This window comes from Chelonia mydas, chromosome 24, assembly GCF_015237465.2.
Source record: "Chelonia mydas isolate rCheMyd1 chromosome 24, rCheMyd1.pri.v2, whole genome shotgun sequence".
NCBI classification, from domain to species: Eukaryota; Metazoa; Chordata; order Testudines; family Cheloniidae; genus Chelonia; species Chelonia mydas.
In genome coordinates, this window is record NC_051264.2 from 15696712 (window position 1) to 15718382 (window position 21671).

General features: G+C 52.8%; 2 protein-coding genes across 5 annotated transcripts in view; both read left to right on the forward strand.

Annotated features, from left to right (window-relative positions):
- Positions 1–21671, forward strand: part of LOC102937842 (B-cell receptor CD22) — a 280912-nt gene that overhangs the window by 180693 nt on the left and 78548 nt on the right. The window lies entirely within an intron of this gene.
- Positions 1123–17508, forward strand: LOC102936466 (glyceraldehyde-3-phosphate dehydrogenase 2). 4 transcript variants are annotated; one of them, XM_043535169.1, is made up of 12 exons: positions 1386–1451; positions 7132–7235; positions 9592–9717; positions 10483–10579; positions 12007–12113; positions 13675–13765; positions 14070–14188; positions 14719–14800; positions 14911–15062; positions 15434–15596; positions 16362–16459; positions 17110–17508. In XM_043535169.1, exons 1-12 carry the CDS (start codon positions 1413–1415, stop codon positions 17180–17182), a joined length of 1251 nt encoding a protein of 416 aa, XP_043391104.1. In that variant the 5' UTR covers positions 1386–1412; the 3' UTR covers positions 17183–17508. The 4 variants fall into 4 exon arrangements, with proteins under 4 accessions (XP_037739162.1, XP_007071468.2, XP_043391104.1 ...); XM_037883234.1 differs by lacking the exons at positions 1386–1451; positions 7132–7235 and adding an exon at positions 1123–1148; XM_007071406.3 differs by lacking the exon at positions 7132–7235 and having other exon boundaries at positions 1367–1451.

Genomic DNA, 21671 nt, shown 5'->3' on the forward strand with positions numbered 1-21671 from the left:
TATCTATTCCCATACATATCTATCTATCCATCCATCCCCATACACACACTCATCATCCATCTAATCTATCTATCGATTCCCATACATACCCCACCATCTATCTGTACCCATACCCCCATCTATCTATCTATCTATCTATGTATTAAAGAGTGGCCATACTGGGTCAGACCAAAGGTCCATCTAGCCCAGTACCCTGTTTTCTGACAGTGGCCAATGACAGGTGCCCCAGAGGGAATGAACAGAACAGGGAATCATCCAGTGATCCACCCCCTGTCGCCCATTCCCAGCTTCTGGCAAACAGAGGCTAGGGACACTATCCCTGCCCATCCTGGCTATTAGCTATTGATGGACCCATCCTCCAGGAACTTATCTAGTTCTTTTTTGAACCCTGTTATAGTTTTAGCCTTCACAACATCCTCTGGCAAGGAGTTCCACAGGTTGGCTGTGCGTTGTGTGAAGAAATACTTCCTTTTCTTTGTTTTAAAGCTACTGCCTATTAATTTCATTGGTTTCAGAGTAGCAGCCGTGTTAGTCTGTATTTGCAAAAAGAAAAGGAGGACTTGTGACACCTTAGATACTAATAAATTTGTTAGTCTCTAAGGTGCCACATGTACTCCTTTAATTTCATTGAGTGGCCGCTAGTTCTTGTGTTATGGGAAGGAGTAAATAACACTTCCTTATCTACTTTCTCCACACCCATCAGGATTTTATAGACCTCCATCATATCTCCCCTTAGCCGTCTCTTTTCCAAGCTGAAAAGTCCCAGTCTTATTAATCTCCCCTCATACGGAAGCCTTCCGTACCCCTAAACATTGTGTTGCCCTATCTCTCCATCCCTGTACAGCCCCTCTATCTATCTAATCTAACTGTCAATTCATTTCCATACCCCACCCTCTCTCGTGTTTTGTCTAGTTTCCAGGGAGGTAGTGGCAGAACCCAGGAGTCCTGGCTCCCGCCCTTGCCCCACCAGGGGTGCATTGCCAGCTCACACCAGGCAGGGAGCAGTCAGGAAAACTACAATCCCCAGAAGCCCTCGCGAGCAGCTGTGCAGCCGGAGGCTGCTGAGGGGAAGAGAATCTGCGCATGCGCCCGGAAATGGCAGTGGGCGGGGCGGGGGCTTGATCCTGGAGGAGGTGCATGCCGCGTCGGTTAGTAACCGCTAGCGCGCCTCGCGACAAAGCCATAGCGCCTGCGCAGTAGAGGCCCCTGGCTTTTTCTCCCTCCCCCAGCTCCCGCTTTCCATCACGACTGTTTGACCTGCACGCGCTGTGCGGTTACTAAGGCGCGCGCGGCTCGGAAGGGCGGGGCGGGGACAGCGCGCGCCAGACAGGGCGGGGCGTGGCTAGGGGGGATGAGGGAGGCGTGGCAGGGGAGGGGCGGGGGGAGTATATAAACGGGCGTTTGCGCGGCTGATGCTTTCGTTCGACGCCATCCAGACCCCAGACCGGCTGGTATGTGGTGCAGGGCGCAGCAGGTGACGGGGCTGGCTGTGGGGGGATGGGTGTGTGGGGGAGGGGATGGATTTGGGGTGGGGGGATGGGTATGTAGGGGAGGGGATGGATTTGGGGTGGGGGGATGGGTATGTGGGGGAGGGGATGGATTTGGGGAGGGGGGGGACGGGTATGGGGTATGTGGGGGAGGGGATGGATTTGGGGTAGGGGGGATGGGTATGTGGGGCTGGGAAGTAGGGCGCTCCAGGTGGGGAGAAGCTGTGGGGGATGCAGCAGGGGTTAGCCAGCCACCCTCACCCCAGACCTATGGTGGGGAGGGGTTGGGTGCAAGGTGAGCTGGGGAAGTGGGGTGGGGTGGCTCTTGGTGGTTGTGCTAGTGTGTTTGGCTGTGGTGATGGGCAGAGTGGGCTGGGGAAGTGGGGGGGGGGGGGGTTGGTGGCTGCATGGGGTGGGGAGCTGGGGTTAGATGGGGGTGATGTGGAGAGGGGCCAGGAGGAGGTCTGTGGGGCAGCATGTGGAGGAGTTGGGTGTGTGTGTGGGGGGGGTTAGTAGTGGCAGAACTAGAGGGGCTGTGGGGCAGGGACCGCAGCTGTGGAGAGCTGGGGGGGTAGAGGATGCTGCAGATGGGGAGGAGGCTGGCGGGGGCATGGCTTAGGGCCCTATATATGTGCAGGGAGTTGTGAGGAGGGGGTGTCTTGTCGAGGGGTAGGATGGGAGTAGAATGAGCATCTAGGGTGGAGTGTAAATGGGAGGGGGCCCAGGGGTGTATCAGGGAACTGGGGTAGTGGGGGGTTCCCTGTCTGGTAAGGGAGGGATGCAGCTCTGAGGTGGGAGTAATCAGGATGCCCTGGGGTGGGGAGGGGAGCGCAGAGATCTGCATGGGGAGCAGTTGCATGTGTTTGGGGCAGCTTGAGGGGGTGACATCTGCAGAGGGGGGTGTGGGGTGATGATGCAGACTGACCTGGTGGTGCCCTTGCACCATAGATCTCTCTAGAAACATGGAAATATCAGGGGAACTCCAATCAGACTCCGCATCACCTCCCCTCCCCCTCCCGGCAGGGCAGGGCTAGAGGAGGATTTACCTTCTAGTCACCCCCTGCAGCCATGCAGGAAATGAGTCTGTCCCCCTGTGGGGGATGGGCAGATGCATTGCTCTTCCTTTGGACCACCCATCACTCTCCCCGATCTATGGGGAGAGTCTCCCTGCTGATCAGATCAAGTGGGTTCTTTGCTGCTTTCTTAAAATAGAATCCACTCAAAATAGACTAACCCCGGGGCCACAGCCGCATCTCCTGCTTGAGGCCTTGTCCCTCCATGCCTCTTACATGCCTGATTGGATCCCCCAAACCCAGCCCAGAACACCTCCAGGGAATGTTCCACAGCTCGCGGCCCTCTGTTCTCCTTCCTGTGCCCTGCCCCCTCTGATATGGGAAGCATTCTATTGCTAGCATGCTTGTCCTTCCAGTCGCACCAGACAGCGGGTGCTGAAAATCCCCTGACCCTGGAGGGATTTAAACCTCTTCCTTTCTGACACTATTACTTCCAGTGAGATTATATTGGTTCCCCTCCCTCCATGTGATCTAGCTGGGAGTAACAGTTGCAGAGGCAGGAGATGGCATGCTCCCCACAGCAAAATTGCACCTGCATTGGAGGACAGACTGCAATATTATTGCCCAGCCTCTGCTGTATTGCACCACTACCAATGTCATATGCCCCTCCCCTCTGCAGACGAGGCGGTCTCTCCCTATTAATTAATATATGGCAGCTAGCTTAAAGTCAGCCACTGGTAGCAGGACAAGAAGCGTCTGTCTGTAGTCCTGCTCAAGACTGATGGTTAAATTGCTGCTCTGTTGAAACCTAGTGTAGACAGTAGGGAGATAGTTGTGTGCTCTGTCCACTAGGTCCTGGTACTTTGGGCAAGTCACTTCCCCTCTCTTTAGCCCCCTTTTCACAGATGGGGAAACAGAGTTAATTTCTGTAAAGTGCTTTGAGATATACAATTGTATTACCTAGCACTTTTAATCAGTACATCAGGCCCCAGAGACCCAAGTACATTTATAGCTCCTCGCCAGGGACGCACTCTTGCCTCTATCAGCATCTGCAGCCAGCAAGCTGTGTTCTCTCCTGCCTCCCCGTTCAGAAGAAAAAGGGGGTGTGCATATAGAACATATTTGTGACCCTTGGCCATGGTGCTGAGTGAGTATCTAAACTGAGCAGACTTCCTGTCTTTGATTGCTGGAAGTCTGCCAGAGGTGAAACTGGATCTGTCCTCTGGCGTGGGAAAGCAGACATCAGTTCTTGCGCTTGAGGAAACCTAGAGATCAGAACAAGTACCAAGGAGAGTGCCACTTTTGTTGCCTCTAAGACGGTCTAGTGGGAAAAGCAGAGGGAGTTGGGTGGCTTGTGTTCTATTCTGCGCCCGACTCTTCCAAGGTCATTTAATCTCCCTAGCTCTCCACATTCATCAAATGATGCTTGTAAAGCCCCTGAGGTCTGATGCTGGGTATCTGTGCCTGAGCGAAGACTGCAGCGTCTGTGGCGTTCTCGTCTGGTTTTGGTGTTCCGCGTCCTGACCTCTCAATGTCACTGCGGTAGAACGCCTGCAGTGGGGTGGAAGTAGCCACATCCCGCCCCCCACCCCTCTGCAGCCAGTACAGACTGGCCAGCTTATCTTGAATCAATCTCCGGGGGGAGTTGGAGACTGTCAAGTACTGAAGCAACAGGATGACTCAGTCGTATGCCATTAGTTCTGTTGGAGCCTTAGCTGGGCTGGTACAGATGCCTTTAAGATCCCTTGTATTCCTCTGTGCGTAGGTCCTAAAGCATCACTATGTATTTGGCATTCAGTTGGGGGCAACTGGGAAAGGGACCATGGTGATGGACACCTAGCACAAGGGGGTCCTGCTCCATGAGAAGAAGTCCTAGTTGCTATGGTAAGACAAATGTCTGATAGATGATCAGAGTGCAAGGATACAGAAGGCGTTCTCATGAGTCATGCCAAAACACAGACCCCCCCCTTTTATATGGCAAGCCTAGCTTTGCAGTGATGCTGTAGGAATGAGCGATCCAGTCCTCTTGCCTCTAGAACAGCACGTTCTCTGCACCTTCCCTTCCTCGGACAGCACAGGTGTTGGGTTCAAAGCTGCAGCCCTATTAGGTGGTCCTTCCTGCTGCACTTTGCCTGTGTCTACACTAGCGAATTTACAGTGGCACAACTGTACCAATGCAGCTGCGCCCCTGTAAGATCGCTTGTGTAGCTGCTTTATGCTGACAGGAGAGAGCTCTTCTGTTGACCTAATAAAATGAGAAGCTCTCCCACCACCCTAGCACTGTGCACCCAAGTTTCACTGGCATAAGCACTCATGTTGCTCAGAGGGGTGGTTTTTTCACACCCCTGAGCGACATACATTTTGCCAAATAAGTGATAGTGTAGACATGGTCTTAGATTTCAGGGTTGGTAGCTGTGGAGTGAAAGAAAGCTGGCCATGGTCCCTCTGCTGGGAGTGGAAGTGATGAGTCCACCGCAATGCAAGTGGGTGTTAGGAGCTGATCCTCACACGGTGCTGTGCGACAGAATCCATCTTGCAGAGCTGGCCATCTTGAAGCGAAATGCCATCTGCTGCCTCTAGCAGCTGCTGCCTCGATATTTTTTTTGCACAGCCTCCTGGATTCTGATGGGCGTTGGGGGGACCAATTCTACGTTAAATCCCACCCCAGCTTTGCAGTCAGAGGTCTGCAGTTCTGAGTGCACCCTCACAGGTGGCTTCATTCTTTGGTGGCTGGATATTCATGCCCCATCAGGACTCAGGCCAAACCCTCTGCCTGCCTGCACTGACCTGCTGCATCTGTGTTTATCTGTCCACCTTGTTTGATTTCAAAAAAATTGTCTACCAGTGGGCTTGCCTGTAATATTTCTGGGTGCTTATCTTTGCCCTGCAGGCCCCAGTCCCTACTGTGATTTTTTTTTTTCTTTGTGGGGGAGAGCGGTTGGCAGCATGTAAGACCTAGATGGTGCCTGTAGTGGTTTGGGTAGTTGCTGAGGGTCAGGGCGTCTGGACTGTATTCAGTCAGTGCTAGTTATCTGTGCCTTAGTTTCTTGGTATGTGACTTAATTGATATCTGGGGGGAGTCTGAGACTGTCTAGCGCTGAAGTGACAGGATGACTCAGTCATATGCTGTTAGCTCTGTTAAAACCTGGAGCCCAGTTAAAATGGGGAATTCACCCACTCTTGTACAGATAGGGAAACTGAGGCACAGACATGGCATGACCTTGTCCAAGGTCACACCTGTGAGCTAGTGGCAACTGGTACCAGAACCTGGGAACCCTGACTTCCAATCCCGTATACGAACCCTTGTCACACTGCTTCCGTATCTGAGGGAGGCTGGATAAGAGGCTGTTGAACTGAGGGTTGGGGATGTGAGCTACTCAAATTGCTTGCCAAAAGCACTGGTCCGTGAAGTGGCCTGTGATGTACGAATCACTTGCTCTCCTGTTTTTCTTGAGGGGCAGACTCCAGAGGGATTTCTTGGCTCTCAAAAGGCAAAGGCTCAGGCTCAGTGTAAACAGGAAGCAGAGTGCTCTCTTCTACCCCAGTGGGGCCTCATGCCAGATTCACCTTTGCCATTTGACCTCGTAACTGATCTCCTGGAGAGGGGCCTCTGGGAGTCTTCTGGGTAATGCTGTATTCTGCTGATTCAGATGCAAGATGATGGATGGCAGCATTATACCAGGATTTATAGCTGATGGAAGCAGAGGGCTATGTAAATGGGCCTAGCAAAGTACTTATACACACCAAGCCCTTGATAGCATTGTGTATTTCCAGTACTTGAATAGGCCTTATTCTGATACACCTGCCTAATGACCTGGCTGGGTTTTAGCTTCAACTTGCATTGCTCTGGGTCATAAGTGCAAGCCCCTAGCACAACTGACATGGCTGCATCTGAGTCTGCAGGGGGTGCAGGGTAATGTCCCATGCATCTCTGTGGGGCTTTAACTCTGAAATCTCCTGCTGTGGGAAGGTCCTAGCTGGCTCCTCCAGTCAGAGGGCTGGGAGGCGGTGGGGGACTCATTGCTGCTACCCCATTATGGCTAGATTGAGTTGGGGGTGCAGAAAGGGCCCCCCACAGAATTCTCTGCTCAGTTAAAGGGGGTGAGACCTCCCTCAAGGATGTCCCCAACCTGCCTGAAGACGGAACAGTGGGAAGGACTTGAGCCCTGAATTGTCTTAGAGTTGAAATTGACTTGATTAGGGTCAATTGCAGTCACATTGGCATTCTAGGTCTAGGCCTGTGCTCAGTCCACAAGCCCTTCCCCTACCTAGCCTCTGCCTGCAATGGTCTGCTGGGCTGACTTTGCACTGACAAAACAGAGGCCTCCCCTGAAATATGGAATTTAAGGCCCAGTAGCCCATCTTGCCACGCTCCATCTGAATGTGCTTCATGCACATAAGCATGTGAGTAGCCACTGCAGGAAAGGGGGCCCAAGTGCTCTGCAGGATCAGGGCTGGTGTCCCCATGATGGGACTAAACCAATGTCAAAGGAACTGAAAGTAAGAATGACTTCACTGTCTGGGTCCTTTTTCTAAAAGACCCACGCTAACTGTTATAGCAACATAGATCTCAGTATAGTCAGTGATGGTTAAAGATCAGTTTTAAAGTGTCTTGAACTCGCTGTTTTCAGTATCTCCAGTCAGTAGCTAGGGCAGCCAGCAAAATGCTGCAGCGTTGTAACTCTCCGTTGAGCCAGGAGTCAATTGGATCATCTGTTAGTGTCAAAGTTTTCAGGTAAGCTTTGATTTAAGTGAATCTTAGTGGGAACCTAAACACACATGGGCCTTACTCTGGCCTCCTGAGACTGTATATTTCTGGGGACCTGCTCTTCTTTATAGCTGCGTGTAGTGATAAGCAAATAACTGCAGCTTCCCTTTTAAACTCTGATTTGATGGGCCTTGGTAGGAGCAGATCTTGACAAATAGCAAATCCACAAAGTTCAGATAGTGAACTTCAAAATGCAGAGCAGATCTGCACTTTAATCTCTCACAAATGACTTGATCCCAGGAAGTCAGATCCCAGGGTAAATTTGCAGGGCTATTTGGTAGATGATATTCTCTGTATTTTGTTAGCATCTAAGCCCTTGAAGCACAGGCCTCAAAGTCTCTGTCCCAATCTGAGTGTGTCTACACAGCACTCAGAGGTGTGACTGTAGTGCATATAGCATTGATAGGGCCCTACTAAATTCATGGTCCATTTTGGTCAATTTGATAGTCATAGCATTTAAAAATCATCAGTTTAATGATTTCAGCTATTTAAATCTGAAATTTCAGTGTTGTAATTGTAGGGATCCTGACCCAAAAAAGAGTTGGGGGGGCTTTGTCACAAGGTTATTGTAGGGCAGGTTGCGGTACTGCTACCCTTACTTCTGCGCTGCTGCCTGCAGAGCTGGGCCCTCAGTCAGCAGCCACCGCTCTCCAGCTGCCCAGCTCTGAAGGCAGCGCAAAAGTAAGGGTGGCAATACTGTGACCCCCCCCCCAAAATAACCTTTGCAACCCTGCCCGCAACTCCCTTTTGGGTCAGGACCCCCAATTCTAGATACGCCGGTCTTCCCTGTGAAATCCCTATAGTGTAGGGTAAAAGCACACAAGACCAGATTTCATAGTCCCTGATGCATTTTTCATGTCCCTGAAACCTCCACGTGAGCTGGGATCCTGGGTATGGACTCGAGTGGCTAGTCTGCTGCGTCAGCTTTGCAGCTGCTGTGCATCACGCTAGCTAGATCAGGTAGGCCTGCGCATGGTGCAGTCACACCTCTGATTGCAGCATAGCCACATGCAAAGTAAAGCAAGCTTCTCCTGCTGTCCGATGCAATGGACTCCTCCAATGGGGCTTCATTACAAATTCTGGTACGCTAGCCAGCATAGAATCCAGCTCACGCTTCCCTAGCTGGACCTGCAGGCCGAGTAGTGTAACTTTACCTTAGTGGGGAGGGCTGATAGCTGTGACTGATGGACACAAAGGAGGCAGCATCTTGACTACAGTGTCACTTTATTTATAGTCCAGTGCCTCATTGTGGATGCATCAACAGTGGGGGAAAACTGACAGGGAGCTGTTCTGCAGAAGCTATTCTGGATTATCTCCCTGTGAAGGTACTCTGGAATGTGTGCCCCCCAGGGAGTCATTCTGGAATAGCTCCCGGGCTTTAAATTCACACCCTACCTTATTCTGCAACCACTTCCCCTGTCTGGACAAGCCTCGAGATTTCTGCTCAATACACAGTAGCCCCTGGGAAGCAAGTGGTGTTAAGGTATAAGGAATGGGATAGAGCATATAGAATTTTGTTGCAACTAAGGTCTTCGGGGTGTGCAGGCTGCTGCTCTGTGTCATGTGTCACACAATGGGGCCCTGGCTTTGGATCTGCCCAAGGCACTACTATAATAAACACTGTTTGTATAGCAGCATTGTTAGTTAGGTGCCCTTGACTGGATCCCTCAGATCTCAAAGGTTAGAGCAGAAACAGCAGGACCACAAGATGGACAATGCAGATGAAAGGATCAGAACTGTCCCTTTTGAGGGGTGCCCAATAACAAACTGGAAAGAGATTGGAATGGGTGCTGCCATTCACCTTCTCCCCTATGCAGATAAGGGTGGCATTGAGTGACAGGCTGCACACTTAGAACCGATCAAATGGTTTTGTTCCAAGTTTCTGGCCTGCGGAACTCAGTCCCACAAGAGGTCACTTTGACCAAGAGCTTAGAGGGATTCAGAAAAGGCATAGAATAGCCAGAGTTGAGAGGGTTTCTTAAAGTAGGATTTTGGAAGGGACGTAAACCCTTGACTTCAGGGCATAAGCCTCAATCTCTAAAGGAGGTCAGGAAGAAACCTCCTACCATGGGCAGGCTGTTCCATCACTGCCCTTGAGGGAGCCTTTCTTGCACCTTCCTGTAACAAAATTAGGCCAGGCCATGGTGGGAGATGAGACACTGGTCTGGATGGACCCTCTGGACTAATGTAGTTGGGCAAATCCCACGTTCCCAGTTGCTCTAAAGGAGCTGTGGTTTTCCCTTGCAAAAAGGTCTGTTTGCTGTTATCTTGATACTGGCATCTGCCCCAGCCTCTGCTCTGATTCCTCTTTTTTTCCTTCCAGACTTGAGGTCTCCCAGCCCCGAAAACCGTCCGTTCCGGAGAAAGAACCGGAGAAAGTCGAGGAACCGGCTCCAGTAGAGAAACCAGTAGAACCAGTCATGTCTGAGCTTACCGTTGGGATTAATGGGTAAGGCCCCAGACTCCCCCTTATGCCGCCCCCAGGGCTGGAGTTGTAGCCCGCTGGTACCATGGGGCTGCCCAGTGCAGCGGGAGTGAAAAGCTCTGCTGCGTGTAGTAAGAAGTGGGGGCCGTAACTGGCAGCAACGGCAAAACCAACCGTGCAGCGCTTCCACTCGTTTTGCAAGTCACTCAGTGACTCCCTGCAGCTCCGGTGGCTGGGGACGCACCCTGCAGTTGAAAGAGTCTGGATCTTTGCCCCTTTGGCCTCACCAGAACCACACGTACTGGCAGCTGTCTTCATTTCAAGGAAGAGCCCAGCTCATTCATAGCAGTAGTGGTGTTGAATGACTGAGCCTGAAGATGCAGCTCTTGCTTTTAGTCAGAGATGAGGGTCACCAGGCTGTCATCTTGAAGCATTTAACTCCTCTACAGCTGCCGGATTGATGTTGGGGGTGTTCATGGAGGAACTTGTTCTAAGGTGGTTAGGATGGCTGGCTTGTGCTCCTACTAGATCAGAGCTAGGGGGCACCACTAGAATGCAAAGCAAAGGGGGTAGCTTAATGTCCTAGTGACTGGACAGTCGTGGGGAAGCCCCGCTGACTGAGCTCCCATTGGGTGCACTGCAAGTGTGTGTGTGGGGGAAGGGTGCTCTTGGAGGCTAAGGAAGCTCAAAAGCCAGCATGGCAGGGATGTCCCTTCATGACTAGCTCCCTAGATGGGATTATGGCTACAGTAAGAGGAACCTATCTAACTACTAACATTCCTGTTCCAGATTTGGCCGTATCGGGCGTCTGGTCCTCCGAGCCTGCCTGGAGAAGGGACTCAAAGTGGTGGCCATCAATGACCCCTTCATTGACCTCAACTACATGGTAACCCTCAATCCAATGGCCAAACTAACCTGCCTACAACACTCTCTTCTGTATGTCTCGGAAGCTCAGGCTCCCATAGTTAGTTCTCAGTGTCCCTGGACATCTCCCACCTCACAACCCTATGTAGACGGTGATTGCGGCATGGGTGAGCTTGGCCAGCTGGCAGATCAACATGTGACAGGAGCTGAGGGCTGAGGGGCCTTGTTCAGCCTGTGACTGGCTTTCCTGGGGTGCAGCCTGGAACTGGGGTACCACTGAGCCCTCTGACATACAAATCTGGGTCCCCTCTCACTGAGGCTGTGACAAGCTGCAGATCTTTCCCAGTCCTGCACTCACACAAACATCTACACAGGTAGGGACACACCTAGCTGCAGTTACGTGAATGCTTCTCTCAGCCACTCATGAACGAACAATAGAGGCTCCAGCCAACTTCCCCCAGTGCCACAGCCTAGGACCCCCAGAAATCTTGCCCTAATCAAAAGCCTGACCAGTATAAGTTTATTACCCAGTCTGCCCCTTCTGTCCTGCTTGGGACCCCCTTCCCCAGTTCAGTCTTTGTTCCTCTGGGGTTTTCAGGTGTTGTCACTTCCCCTCTTTTATAGCTTCTTCCAGTTTGCTAGAAAGATCTTTGCTCATGATGTGGGGGTCAACTCCTTCCCCCTCAAGCATCCTCATTGCCTACCTGCTCCCTGTTGTACCTGAAAGACTAGTTGTGGGTGTTTCCAACTTCATAACAGAGCAAAACTTCATAGCTCCCCATACAATGACAGCACATACAATCCACAGGGTATTAATGTTCAACAGATCAAGCCTTTTAAACTGATGCCTCAAGGCAGACTTTGTACGAAACATGCCATAATATCACTGTAGTGACTGGGGTGCAGCGTCTCACAGCCATGGCCAACTTTCCTCTGAGCTGCCTCACCTGGGACTTGATCCTTGTGTTCCAGTCCAAGCCAGCCCCTGTGGTTTAGAAGCTGGGTGGGAGATATGGGTTTTTCCCTTGGCCTTGCACATTCAGCAACCACTGGCTGCTAAGGAGCCATTGCATCTCTGACACCCAGCTTTGTCTAGGACCCATCCCACAGCCTCTGTTAGGTTTGATTGCTCAGTGCTAGGACTCTAAGGGCACCATACCCCTTAGCTTTCAGGGAGCTTGGCCCTTCTGCCCTCTGTGCTGATGCATGATCGTTCAGTGTCCTCTAGATCTACTTGGAGGATAGTCTTGATGCTCGCTGCCCACCGAGCGAGAGGTTTGCTGCTGATCAGCCCCCATCTTGAAGAGAACTGGTCACCAGCTTCACCTTCTGCAGTTGATGGAAGCAGAGTTGATCCGCTGGGGAGATTCCCCTGCTGAGTGACAGGAGCTGCCTAGGGTAACTCCACGAAGGCTTGGGTTACTAGGCTGACGCGCTCTCCCCTCTCAGGTGTACATGTTCAAGTATGACTCCACTCACGGGCGCTACAGCGGCGAGGTGAAGGCTGAAGATGGCAAGCTGGTGGTGGATGGCAGTGAGATCTCTGTGTTCCAGTGGTGAGTAGGGGGAGCTGAATGGACCTATCCTCCATGACCATCAATGGCTGTTAGTCAGCATGGGCGGGGATGGTGTCCCTAGCCTCTGACTACCAGAAGCTGGGAATGGGTGATGGGATGGATCATTTGATGACCTGGTCTCTTCATTCCCTCCGGGGCTCCTGGCATTGGCCACCATCAGAAGACAGGATACTGGGCTAGATGGACCTTTGGTCTGACCCAGTATGGCCGTTCTTATGTAGCACAGGGTGTGGGCTGGCACCTCATCACTGCCATAGTGCTTGGGATCTTGCCAGCTAAGCGGGGCAAGTCTCCTCAATAGTAGGAGGGGAGACCTCTAAGCCCAGTGTATGGTGCTGCAGGAAGTGATGGTCCTTCAACAGTGGATCAGTGCTAATAGTTGCCAAATTGCTGGAGGGCTGTCTTCTGTTGGCTAGCTGGGGAAACTGAGGCACTGAGCATTGAGTCCTGACAGCCTTTCTGCACCATGGTGGCATCACTCCAGCGTTCTGATTGTTAGGCTAAAACTCCTTCCCGCAGTTTCAGCTGGCTGTAGTAAACTTCCTGTACATACCTTCCTGTCCTAGACTCTAGCATTGGCATTAAATCAGCTGCCATGTGCCACTTCAGAGGTGGTAGCATTGCAGTGTACAGAGAGCAACTCCTAGAGAAATAACTACTTTCCCATATAGCATGTCCAACTACTTGAGACTCCTACCAGTCTAGCAGAGCCCAGATGTGGCTTCCTGGTCTGCCTCCTGCATCAACAGACCTGCTTGCTTCACTTAAGACACAAATCTGTAGTGTCAAGGAGACACCTCCCCCGACTCTGAAGCCCGTCCCGTTGAGCTGAGCGCATGGCTTGCTGGAAATGTCATTCTGGCTTCAGGCCAAATCAGAAGTGATTGGTCTCAGTACAGGGCGAAATTCTCTGGCTTGTTACACAGGTCAGACTAGATTAGAAGTCCCGTCTGAGAATCCGCTCAACTTAGTTGATGAGAGCCTAGCATCTAGAGTAAGATCCAGGGGTCTGGACCGCTGAAGGATCATGCTAGTGTGAATGAATGGATGGTGAGTGGATGTGACAGAGCTATGCAGTGATCTCTAGGTACTTGTGTGCAGCCCATCATTGTGGTGTCTGCCTCCAACTACTAATGGACTTTTCTTCCCAGCCAGCTGTGAGCAAGGGGAAATAGTAGATTTACAGGTTGGGGGAAACTGAGTCACATCTAGTTCTTGGCCCCACAGGGAGTCTGTGGTGGAGCTGGCAGTTCTCAAGAGTCTCTGTCTAGTGCCTTGAAACCAGAAGACCAGCCTTCCTCCAGATCACTGAGTCTCCACTCAGCTGTATCTCTAGGTCACCCTAGAAATGAGATAGTCAAATGAAGAGTTGGGTGCCAAGGGGCTGGTGTATCAGGGTCCTCAGCGGCTGCGGGTCCCACACCACTCCCTCAAGCTGTATGGAATGGGGACAGAGTCCTCATCTGGGCTCAAACATGCATTGACCTCCTGGAAGTAGCCAGCCCTTGGGGCAGTAACCCTGGTCTGCTGTCTGTTACAGCATGAAGCCCAGTGAGATTCCCTGGGGTGACGCAGGAGCGCTCTACGTTGTCGAGTCCACCGGAGTCTTCCTCAGCGTTGACAAAGCTTCGGTGAGTGTCTGAGCTGCCAGCTTGGTACAGGAGCTGCAGGGCCCATGTCTGACTGGCACGTGGGGCTCAGACACCCGCTTCTCCTCCTTCATTGGGAGTTGGGTGAGAACCTGTGGCTAACAAGCTGAGCCACTACAGGGCTAGGACAGCCTGGCTTTGTCTGGGATGCCATTCTCCTGGGCAGCCTTCGTCCAAGACCTTAGTATGATGGAGTCTAGGCCTGCTAGTGCCTATCTCCTCCAGATGATGTTGGCCTGGCCTCCTCCATAGCAGGATCCTCCATGATTAGCCTCCTCTTCCACAGGCCCATATACAGGGTGGAGCCAAGCGAGTGGTGGTGAGCGCCCCCTCCCCTGATGCTCCCATGTTTGTCATGGGTGTCAACGAGGACAAGTATGACCCATCCAGCATGACAATAGTCAGGTAAGACCTGCCTCCCCACATTGTGCTCGGGGGGGGGGGGGGGGGGGGGGGCGTGGGGAGATGGACAGTAGGATGGGATGACTTTCTGAGTTGCTCCCCAGTCTGGCTTGGGGTGATCTCCTGAGTCTGGCTGCCTTGTACGTGGCCAAGGAGAGATGAGGGCATGGATCTGCCATTCGGGGTCAGAGGGATGTTTGAGAGAGCCTCCATTTTGTGGACATGTGCCTGAGGAAAGGGCCCAAGACAAGAATTTAGCCACTTGTGCCATACAATTGGGAAGCAAGAGGCCAATAGACAGCTTGGGCTGGAAGATTGTCCCCTCAAGAGGAGGGCAGGTGGACTTCATCTTTGACATGTGAGCAAAGACTATCCTAATAGCGTGGTTTCTGTTGTCCCCCCCCTTGGTCTCCCCTACACCAGGGAGAAATGGAGGTGGTGGTGGGAATGGGAACTCAACTAGGCAGGCTACTGGAAATCCAGTAGCAGGTGTCTTCTAGACATCATTCTGTCTCCCTTCCCTCCCCATGTAGCAATGCCTCCTGCACCACCAACTGCCTGGCGCCTCTGGCCAAGGTGATCCATGACAACTTCGGCATTGTGGAAGGACTCATGGTAAGTCTCCCGTGTGCTGTCAACCCCCAGCAGCTTGCCTGTGTGCAGGAACCGGTGACTGTCTCTAGCTTCTACCAGCTCATAACCATAATTCTCCTCTCAACCTTCAGACCACAGTGCATGCCTACACTGCCACACAGAAAACTGTGGATGGGCCCTCCGCCAAGGCCTGGCGCGACGGAAGAGGCGCCCACCAGAACATCATCCCAGCATCCACTGGTGCTGCCAAAGCAGTTGGCAAGGTCATCCCAGAGCTGAATGGGTATGGGCTATCTCTCTAAGCAGGCATCAGGAGAGGTCTCCAGTCTAGGCGTTCTTGTAGCAATCCTGCCCCAGGTGGCTGGGTGATGTCCCACAGGCCAGATAGCGGCTAGGAGAGAAACTCTGGCTCTTAGAGGTGGCCATGGGGATGGGCAAACCACATCTGTGTGGAAGCTTGTACCATTCATGGTGGCTGACTAGCAGTGTTCGCTAAGCAAAACCTGAAACACCACATCTCCGTTGGGAGAGTCTGAAGGTCTCCCTTCAGGGGTCTGATGCCAGAACCACAGACTGGTCTTCTAGATCCATTGATGTCTTGCTTACAGGCAGTCCTAGTTGGTTCTCTCATTGGCTGAACTTCCCTCCTCACAGGAGGCTCACTGGCATGGCGTTTCGTGTGCCTGTCTCTGACGTCTCTGTCGTGGACCTAACCTGCCGTCTTGCCAAGCCGGCAACCTATGCTGAAATCAAAGAGGCCATGAAGAAGGCTTCTGAGGGCCCTATGGCTGGGATCCTGGGATACACAGAAGATGAGGTGAGCAGGGAATGTATCCACAGAGCTGTATAGGGCCTGCTCACGGGGAAGAACACTGGTACGCATTGGCCTGGCATGTTGCTACTGATTTCTTCCAGGCCTTCTGGGGACTCTCCATTCAGTGCTTTAGCTGGTCACATGATGGGATCAAGAAGGAATTTTTTGATGTAATCTGGACCTTCTCACTTTCCTCAAACATCAGCTGGGACCCCAGGCTGGTGAGGGCCAGAGAATCCCTTTTGAATGCCTGGCTGGTGTCTTCACATGCTCAGGGATCAGACTGATGGCCACATTTGGTGTCAGGAAGGAATCTTCCCTTCCCCCCTCAAGCCCATCGAATTGGCAGGGACTTACATTTTTCACCTTCCTCCCCAGCATGGGGCATGGATCAACTGGACAGGTCTCGCCAACCCAGTTCCCTGCCATGGATGGGACCTCCTGAGTTGGTGGCATCTCAGTCCCTCCTGTTCTCTGCTGGTGGCATGTAACAGTGGAGTATCCTGAAAACTGAAATGCTGTAGTCTGTTTGAAGTCCTTGGGGATAACAGTGACATTCTGTGGCCTGTGCTATATAAGTCGTCAGACTGACCTAATAGTCTATTTGGGTATTCAGCCCTATTAAATCTTGATGTGCAGCCTATGGTGCAATCAAAGCTGCTTCTGGGGACCTCTGGCCAAGGGAGGCAGGTCTCCTACTGAACTGGCCCCTACACATTCCTCCCCCTCCTGCATCTCTCTAAAGCCAAATGCCCCCCTCACTTGCAGGTGGTCTCTTCTGACTTCATCGGCGACAGCCATTCCTCCATCTTCGACGCTGGAGCTGGGATCTCCCTCAATGATAACTTTGTGAAACTCATCTCTTGGTAAGGCCCAGCAGAGGGATGCTGCACCTAGTCCTAAGCAAAGGGATAGGTCTGGAAAACCAGCCTCTCCTAAAAGGCTGGGGTGGAGGGGTCCAGCATGCTCTGGAGCCCAGTGACCACTCTCCAGAGTGGATCAAGAACCAACAGGTTCCATCAATTGCATCTCGCTTGCCTGGCATAAGGTGTCTGGGTTCCCCTAGCCATAGAGTATGCTTGGAGCATCTTGGCCTAGTCCCATGCACATATGGCCCCCATAACCCAGCTGAAGACTTCTGGGTGAATGACTGGCTAAATCTGAGGGTCCCAGTCCCAATCTAGTGAGGTCACTGGCCCTGGAGCTAAGCTCCAGGTGGAGAACAGGGGATATACCAGAGATCCCACAGGAAGACTGAGGAACAAACCCAGATCTCCTGAGTTCCAGTCAGTGCCTTAAGCACAAGGTCCTCTACTACCTCTGCCTTCTTCCAACCATCCTCAATTGGTCCAGAGGCCTATTGGCATGTGGCTGATCCAATAGGGATGGGAAACCAGGAGCCCCCTAGAAGTCATGTGGAAACATCCAGTTGAGAGGGTGTCCTTTGTGGTCAGGGTTGTCCACTTGGTGTGGGAGGTGGCTGAGAGCTGAACTTGTCCCTCTTCTCTTCCCATAGGTATGATAATGAATATGGCTACAGTAACCGCGTTGCAGACCTCTTGAGTCACATGTACACCAAGGAGAACTGAGCACCTGTCCCACTTACATTCCAGGCCATCGGAAGAATCCGCTTCACCTCCTCTAGACATATTTGGCCACGAGATCATCCTATCTTAATGCTTCAACCACACAGCCCCAAATGCTGCGCCTCGTCTGTCCCCGTAAACCTCTGTGCGTGTCCATGTGCGTGTGTGAATCCTGCTCTCACAGCAGCCTGCGTGCGCCTAACCAGCAAACTGCACCAACGCCTCCCCCGGGGGAAGGAGTCTAGCCCTGGGTTAGTAGTGGTCTGTGGCAGTAGTGTCATTGAGATTTCATAAGTGTTGGAAATAAAAGCCACTTAAAGTTGCAGAAACATGGGTGAAATTGTCCAGATTCTTTATTCCCACCTGCTTCTGAAGCCTGGGGCCCAATAAGATCATGGCTTCAGAGCTAGACTCTTTGTGTAGTCCTCAAACTACAAATGTAGTGTAGTAGCACCACATCTCAAATGGTGCCGTAGTGCCAGGTGCTGCACGCATAATCCCTGCCCCAAAGAGCTAAGCCTAAATACACAAGGAGGGGAAACTGAGGCAAGGCCCAGTCAGTGCCTTTCAGCACAAAGTAGGTCCTGAAGAGGCTCTAACAGGGTCCTGACCTGCAAACCACCTAGCTGCAGATTTTTCATGGGGCCACCTCTAATTGCTTGTTTCTCTGCTGAATGTTTGTCACCTGCCTGGAGACAACCAACGGTCCATCGACTGCCACTGAGCACCATTGGAGCAAGATCACCCCCAGCCAGGGTTGAGATCTGTAATGACAGCTGCTGCCTTGTCTCTGTGCAAGGGGTTGGAGCAGATCTTGGTGGCTAGGGCCATGGGTGTCCCACCATGGTGGGGCAGAGAAATTAAAGCATCGCTGATAGCGCAGCGTTCAGGGGCTTCATGGTGACATCCTTAGAGCCTGGAGGCAGTCGTCCCGACCTCCCCAGCAAGGGCTTGTCCACACCTGATCTCTGAATGGAGCCATTCAGGGCTTTGCCTTGTTGCTTGGCTCCGGTCGACCAGCTGTTGCAGATTCTCCATAAAGGTCTCCATTGTGTCTAGCTTGGCATGTCACCATCTTGGCAAAGGGCCGTTCTCGCCCAAAGCAGAATGCTGGGTTTTGGCAGCAACTGGGCCCTTTGCGCTTGGTGTGTGCTTTCCTAGGATGTCCCCTCCACAGAGGCTGGGGCACTCACATGCTGACATACCAGGTTTTTGCCCAGCAAACACCCTCTGCTTCTAAGCTGTTCTGTCAGGTATAGCTGAAGCACTGTCCCCAAAGGGTGAAGGGGCCAATAGCTGGCCTGTGCCCCCTGGGTCAAAGCCTGCAGTGCCTTTTGAAAAAGGCAGCCCAGACTTGCAACCCTGGAGTCTTGATATCTCTGCCTTTCTTGGCTGCTGGAGAGGAATTCTATTCTAGCAGCTGCAGCCAGGACCTCACTTTGGTAGGCATGTCACAATCTTAAGAATGGTCCTAGTGGGTCAGACCCATGGTCCATCTAGCCCAGTGTCCTGTTCAGTAGTGCAGGCTTCGGAGGGAATGAACAGAACAAGGCAGTTCCAGAGGGATCCATCCCCTGTCCAGTCCTGGCTGCTGGCATTGAGCTTTAAGGACACCTAGAGCATGATGTTTTGTCCTAGGTCCATCAATGGCTCTTAGCCAAGATGGCCCATCCTCCGTGAACTTAACTGGGCTCAAAAGAGAACTAGTTATAATTTTGGCTTTCCAACATCCCCTGGCAGCGAGTTCCACAGGCTGGCTGACTGTTGGGTGAAGGACGTATTCACGCTTGTCTTACACCTGGTGCCTGCTCTCTTCATAGAGTGACCCCTTGGTCTTAGGGTTGTCCCCACACATAACTCTCCTCAACACTGTTCCTGGTTTTATAGATTGTCATATTCCCCCTCAGTCACCTTGTTTCTAAGCCAAACTGTCCCGGTCTCTTCCATCTCTGCACATGGAAGCTGTTCCATACCCCGAATCATTTTTGTTGCCCTTCTCTGTACCTTTTTCCATTTCTAAGGTGTGGTTTTTTGAGACGGGGGTACAGAAGTGCACCAAGTACTCAAGGCGTGGACATACCATGGGTTTATACAGTAGGGAGATATTTTCTGTCTTACTGTCTCTCCCTTTCCTAAGGGTTCCTAACGTGTTAGCTTTTTGACAGCTGCTGCACATTGAGTCTGCAGAGGACTATCCACAATACCCACCTGACCTTTCATGAGCAGTAACAGCAAGTTAGACTCCATTTTGTAGGTTGAGTGGGGATTGTTTTCCCCTGGGTGTTACTGTGCATTTATCAACACTGAATTTCACTTGGCCTTGTGTTACCTAGTTTAGCGGTATCCCTTTGTAACTCTTCATCATCAGCTTTGGACTTCCCTAGCTCGAGTAACTCTGTGGTGTTTGCAGACTGGTCCTGGTACAGATCCCTAGGGCACCCTACTATTTACCTCTTGCCATGGTGAAAACTGACCATTTATTCTTAGGTTGGGGTTAAAAGATAGGAAACAGTTACTGCAATCTAACTATACAATAAACTACAGCTGGTAGAAGGCACCAATGAGTCAGTAGTGACCCACAGTGGGTATAGCATCCCATGCACCCAGATAATGTGGCTCTGGGGCTGGCCTAGGGACCACCTCAGAGTCTGGTTTGAAAAATGTAACTAGTGGGTGGAGGGGTTGACAGCTCACTGAGGGTTGGGGGCACACAACAGGCCAGGAACAGCCTTGGAAGAGAAGACAAGCAGCTGGTGGTTGAGGGGATAGAGAAGGGGAGCCAGGGGTGGGGTAGACAAAGCACCATAGCTCAGATCTATTACCCATGTATGACAGAAGGGAAACTGAGTCACAGAAGGCAAAGGGCTTTTGAAGGGTGGGCTTGATAGAGTGGGGCTTATAAGTTAGCTCTCTGAAAAGCCCATCTGCTGCTCCCCACACATTCTGTGCCCCACAACCCCATCCTCCTTACCCACTGGCACTTGCTTTGACTGCCTGCAACCTCGATTTACTTTCCCTTACAAGGGGAAGTAGGAGCTGTTCCTCCTGTGTGTGAAACTCGTGAGTAATCCAGCATGGCCCTGGACCTTCCCACTACCACCTTCTGTGGGAGGGGAAAACCCAGGCTGGGTTTAGCAAAGCTGTCCTGCTCTAACCACTAGACCCCACTCCCTTCCCATAAGTGGGACTGGAAGCTGGGAGTCCTGGTGCCCAGCTCCAACCACTAGACCACAACCCAGCAGTCCTATTATTTGCCTCTTAAAATCTAGGCCAGGTGAGCTGATTAAAATGGCAACCCCAGGCTGCCCCCCAGTGGCCAATGTGGCTATGCTGGGGAGGAAGAGCCCATTCTTCAGCAAGGTCACCCTGCGTGGCATCAGCCTCCAGCTCCCAGGCTGCACGTAATCCACTCAGGGGCTGATGTCAGCGGGAAGCGAGGCCCAGGACACGAGCCAGGGCATGTGGAGCAGCGGCGGGGACGCTGGATGGGGACCTGCAGAGACAACAGCGCAGGGCCCAGCCTCAGACCTCTCGGCCGGTTGGGAAGGGCCAATAGCCGCCGCCAGTCCTGTAGCGCCTGCGTGTAGCTGCAGGGGGCGACCTGGCTGAGGCATCAGCCGCAGCATCCTGGGGATTTGGGTTCTGGGAGCAGCTAGAGGCTGCACATGAGATGCCAGTGGGATGGACACTGCCCAGACCTGGCGAGAGACAGACCCTGCCCCAGCTGTGATCAGGGCCCTGTCGTGCCAAGCGCTGCCCAGACCCGGCGAGAGACAGGCCCTGCCCCAGCTGAGATCAGGGCCCCGTCGTGCCAGGCGCTGCCCAGACACACAGTGAGAGACAGGCCCTGCCCCAGCTGAGATCAGGGCCCCATCGTGCCAGGCGCTGCCCAGACCCGGAGAGAGACAGGCCCTGCCCCAGCTGAGATCAGGGCCCCGTCGTGCCAGGCGCTGCCCAGACACACAGAGAGAGACAGGCCCTGCCCCATCTGAGATCAGGGCCCCGTCATGCCAGGCGCTGCCCAGACCCGGAGAGAGACAGGCCCTGCCCCAGCTGAGATCAGGGCCCCATCGTGCCAGGTGCTGCTCAGACACACAGCGAGAGACAGGCCCTGCCCCAGCTGAGATCAGAGCCTTGTTGTGCCAGGCGCTGCCCAGACCTGGCGAGAGACAGGCCCTGCCCCAGCTGAGATCAGGGCTCCGTCGTGCCAGGCGCTGCCCAGACACACAGCGAGAGACAGGCCCTGCCCCAGCTGAGATCAGGGCCTCGTCGTGCCAGGCGCTGCCCAGACCTGGCGAGAGACAGGCCCTGCCCCAGCTGAGATCAGGGCTCCGTCGTGCCAGGCGCTGCCCAGACACACAGCGAGAGACAGGCCCTGCCCCAGCTGAGATCAGGGCCTCGTCGTGCCAGGCGCTGCCCAGACCTGGCGAGAGACAGGCCCTGCCCCAGCTGAGATCAGGGCTCCGTCGTGCCAGGCGCTGCCCAGACACAG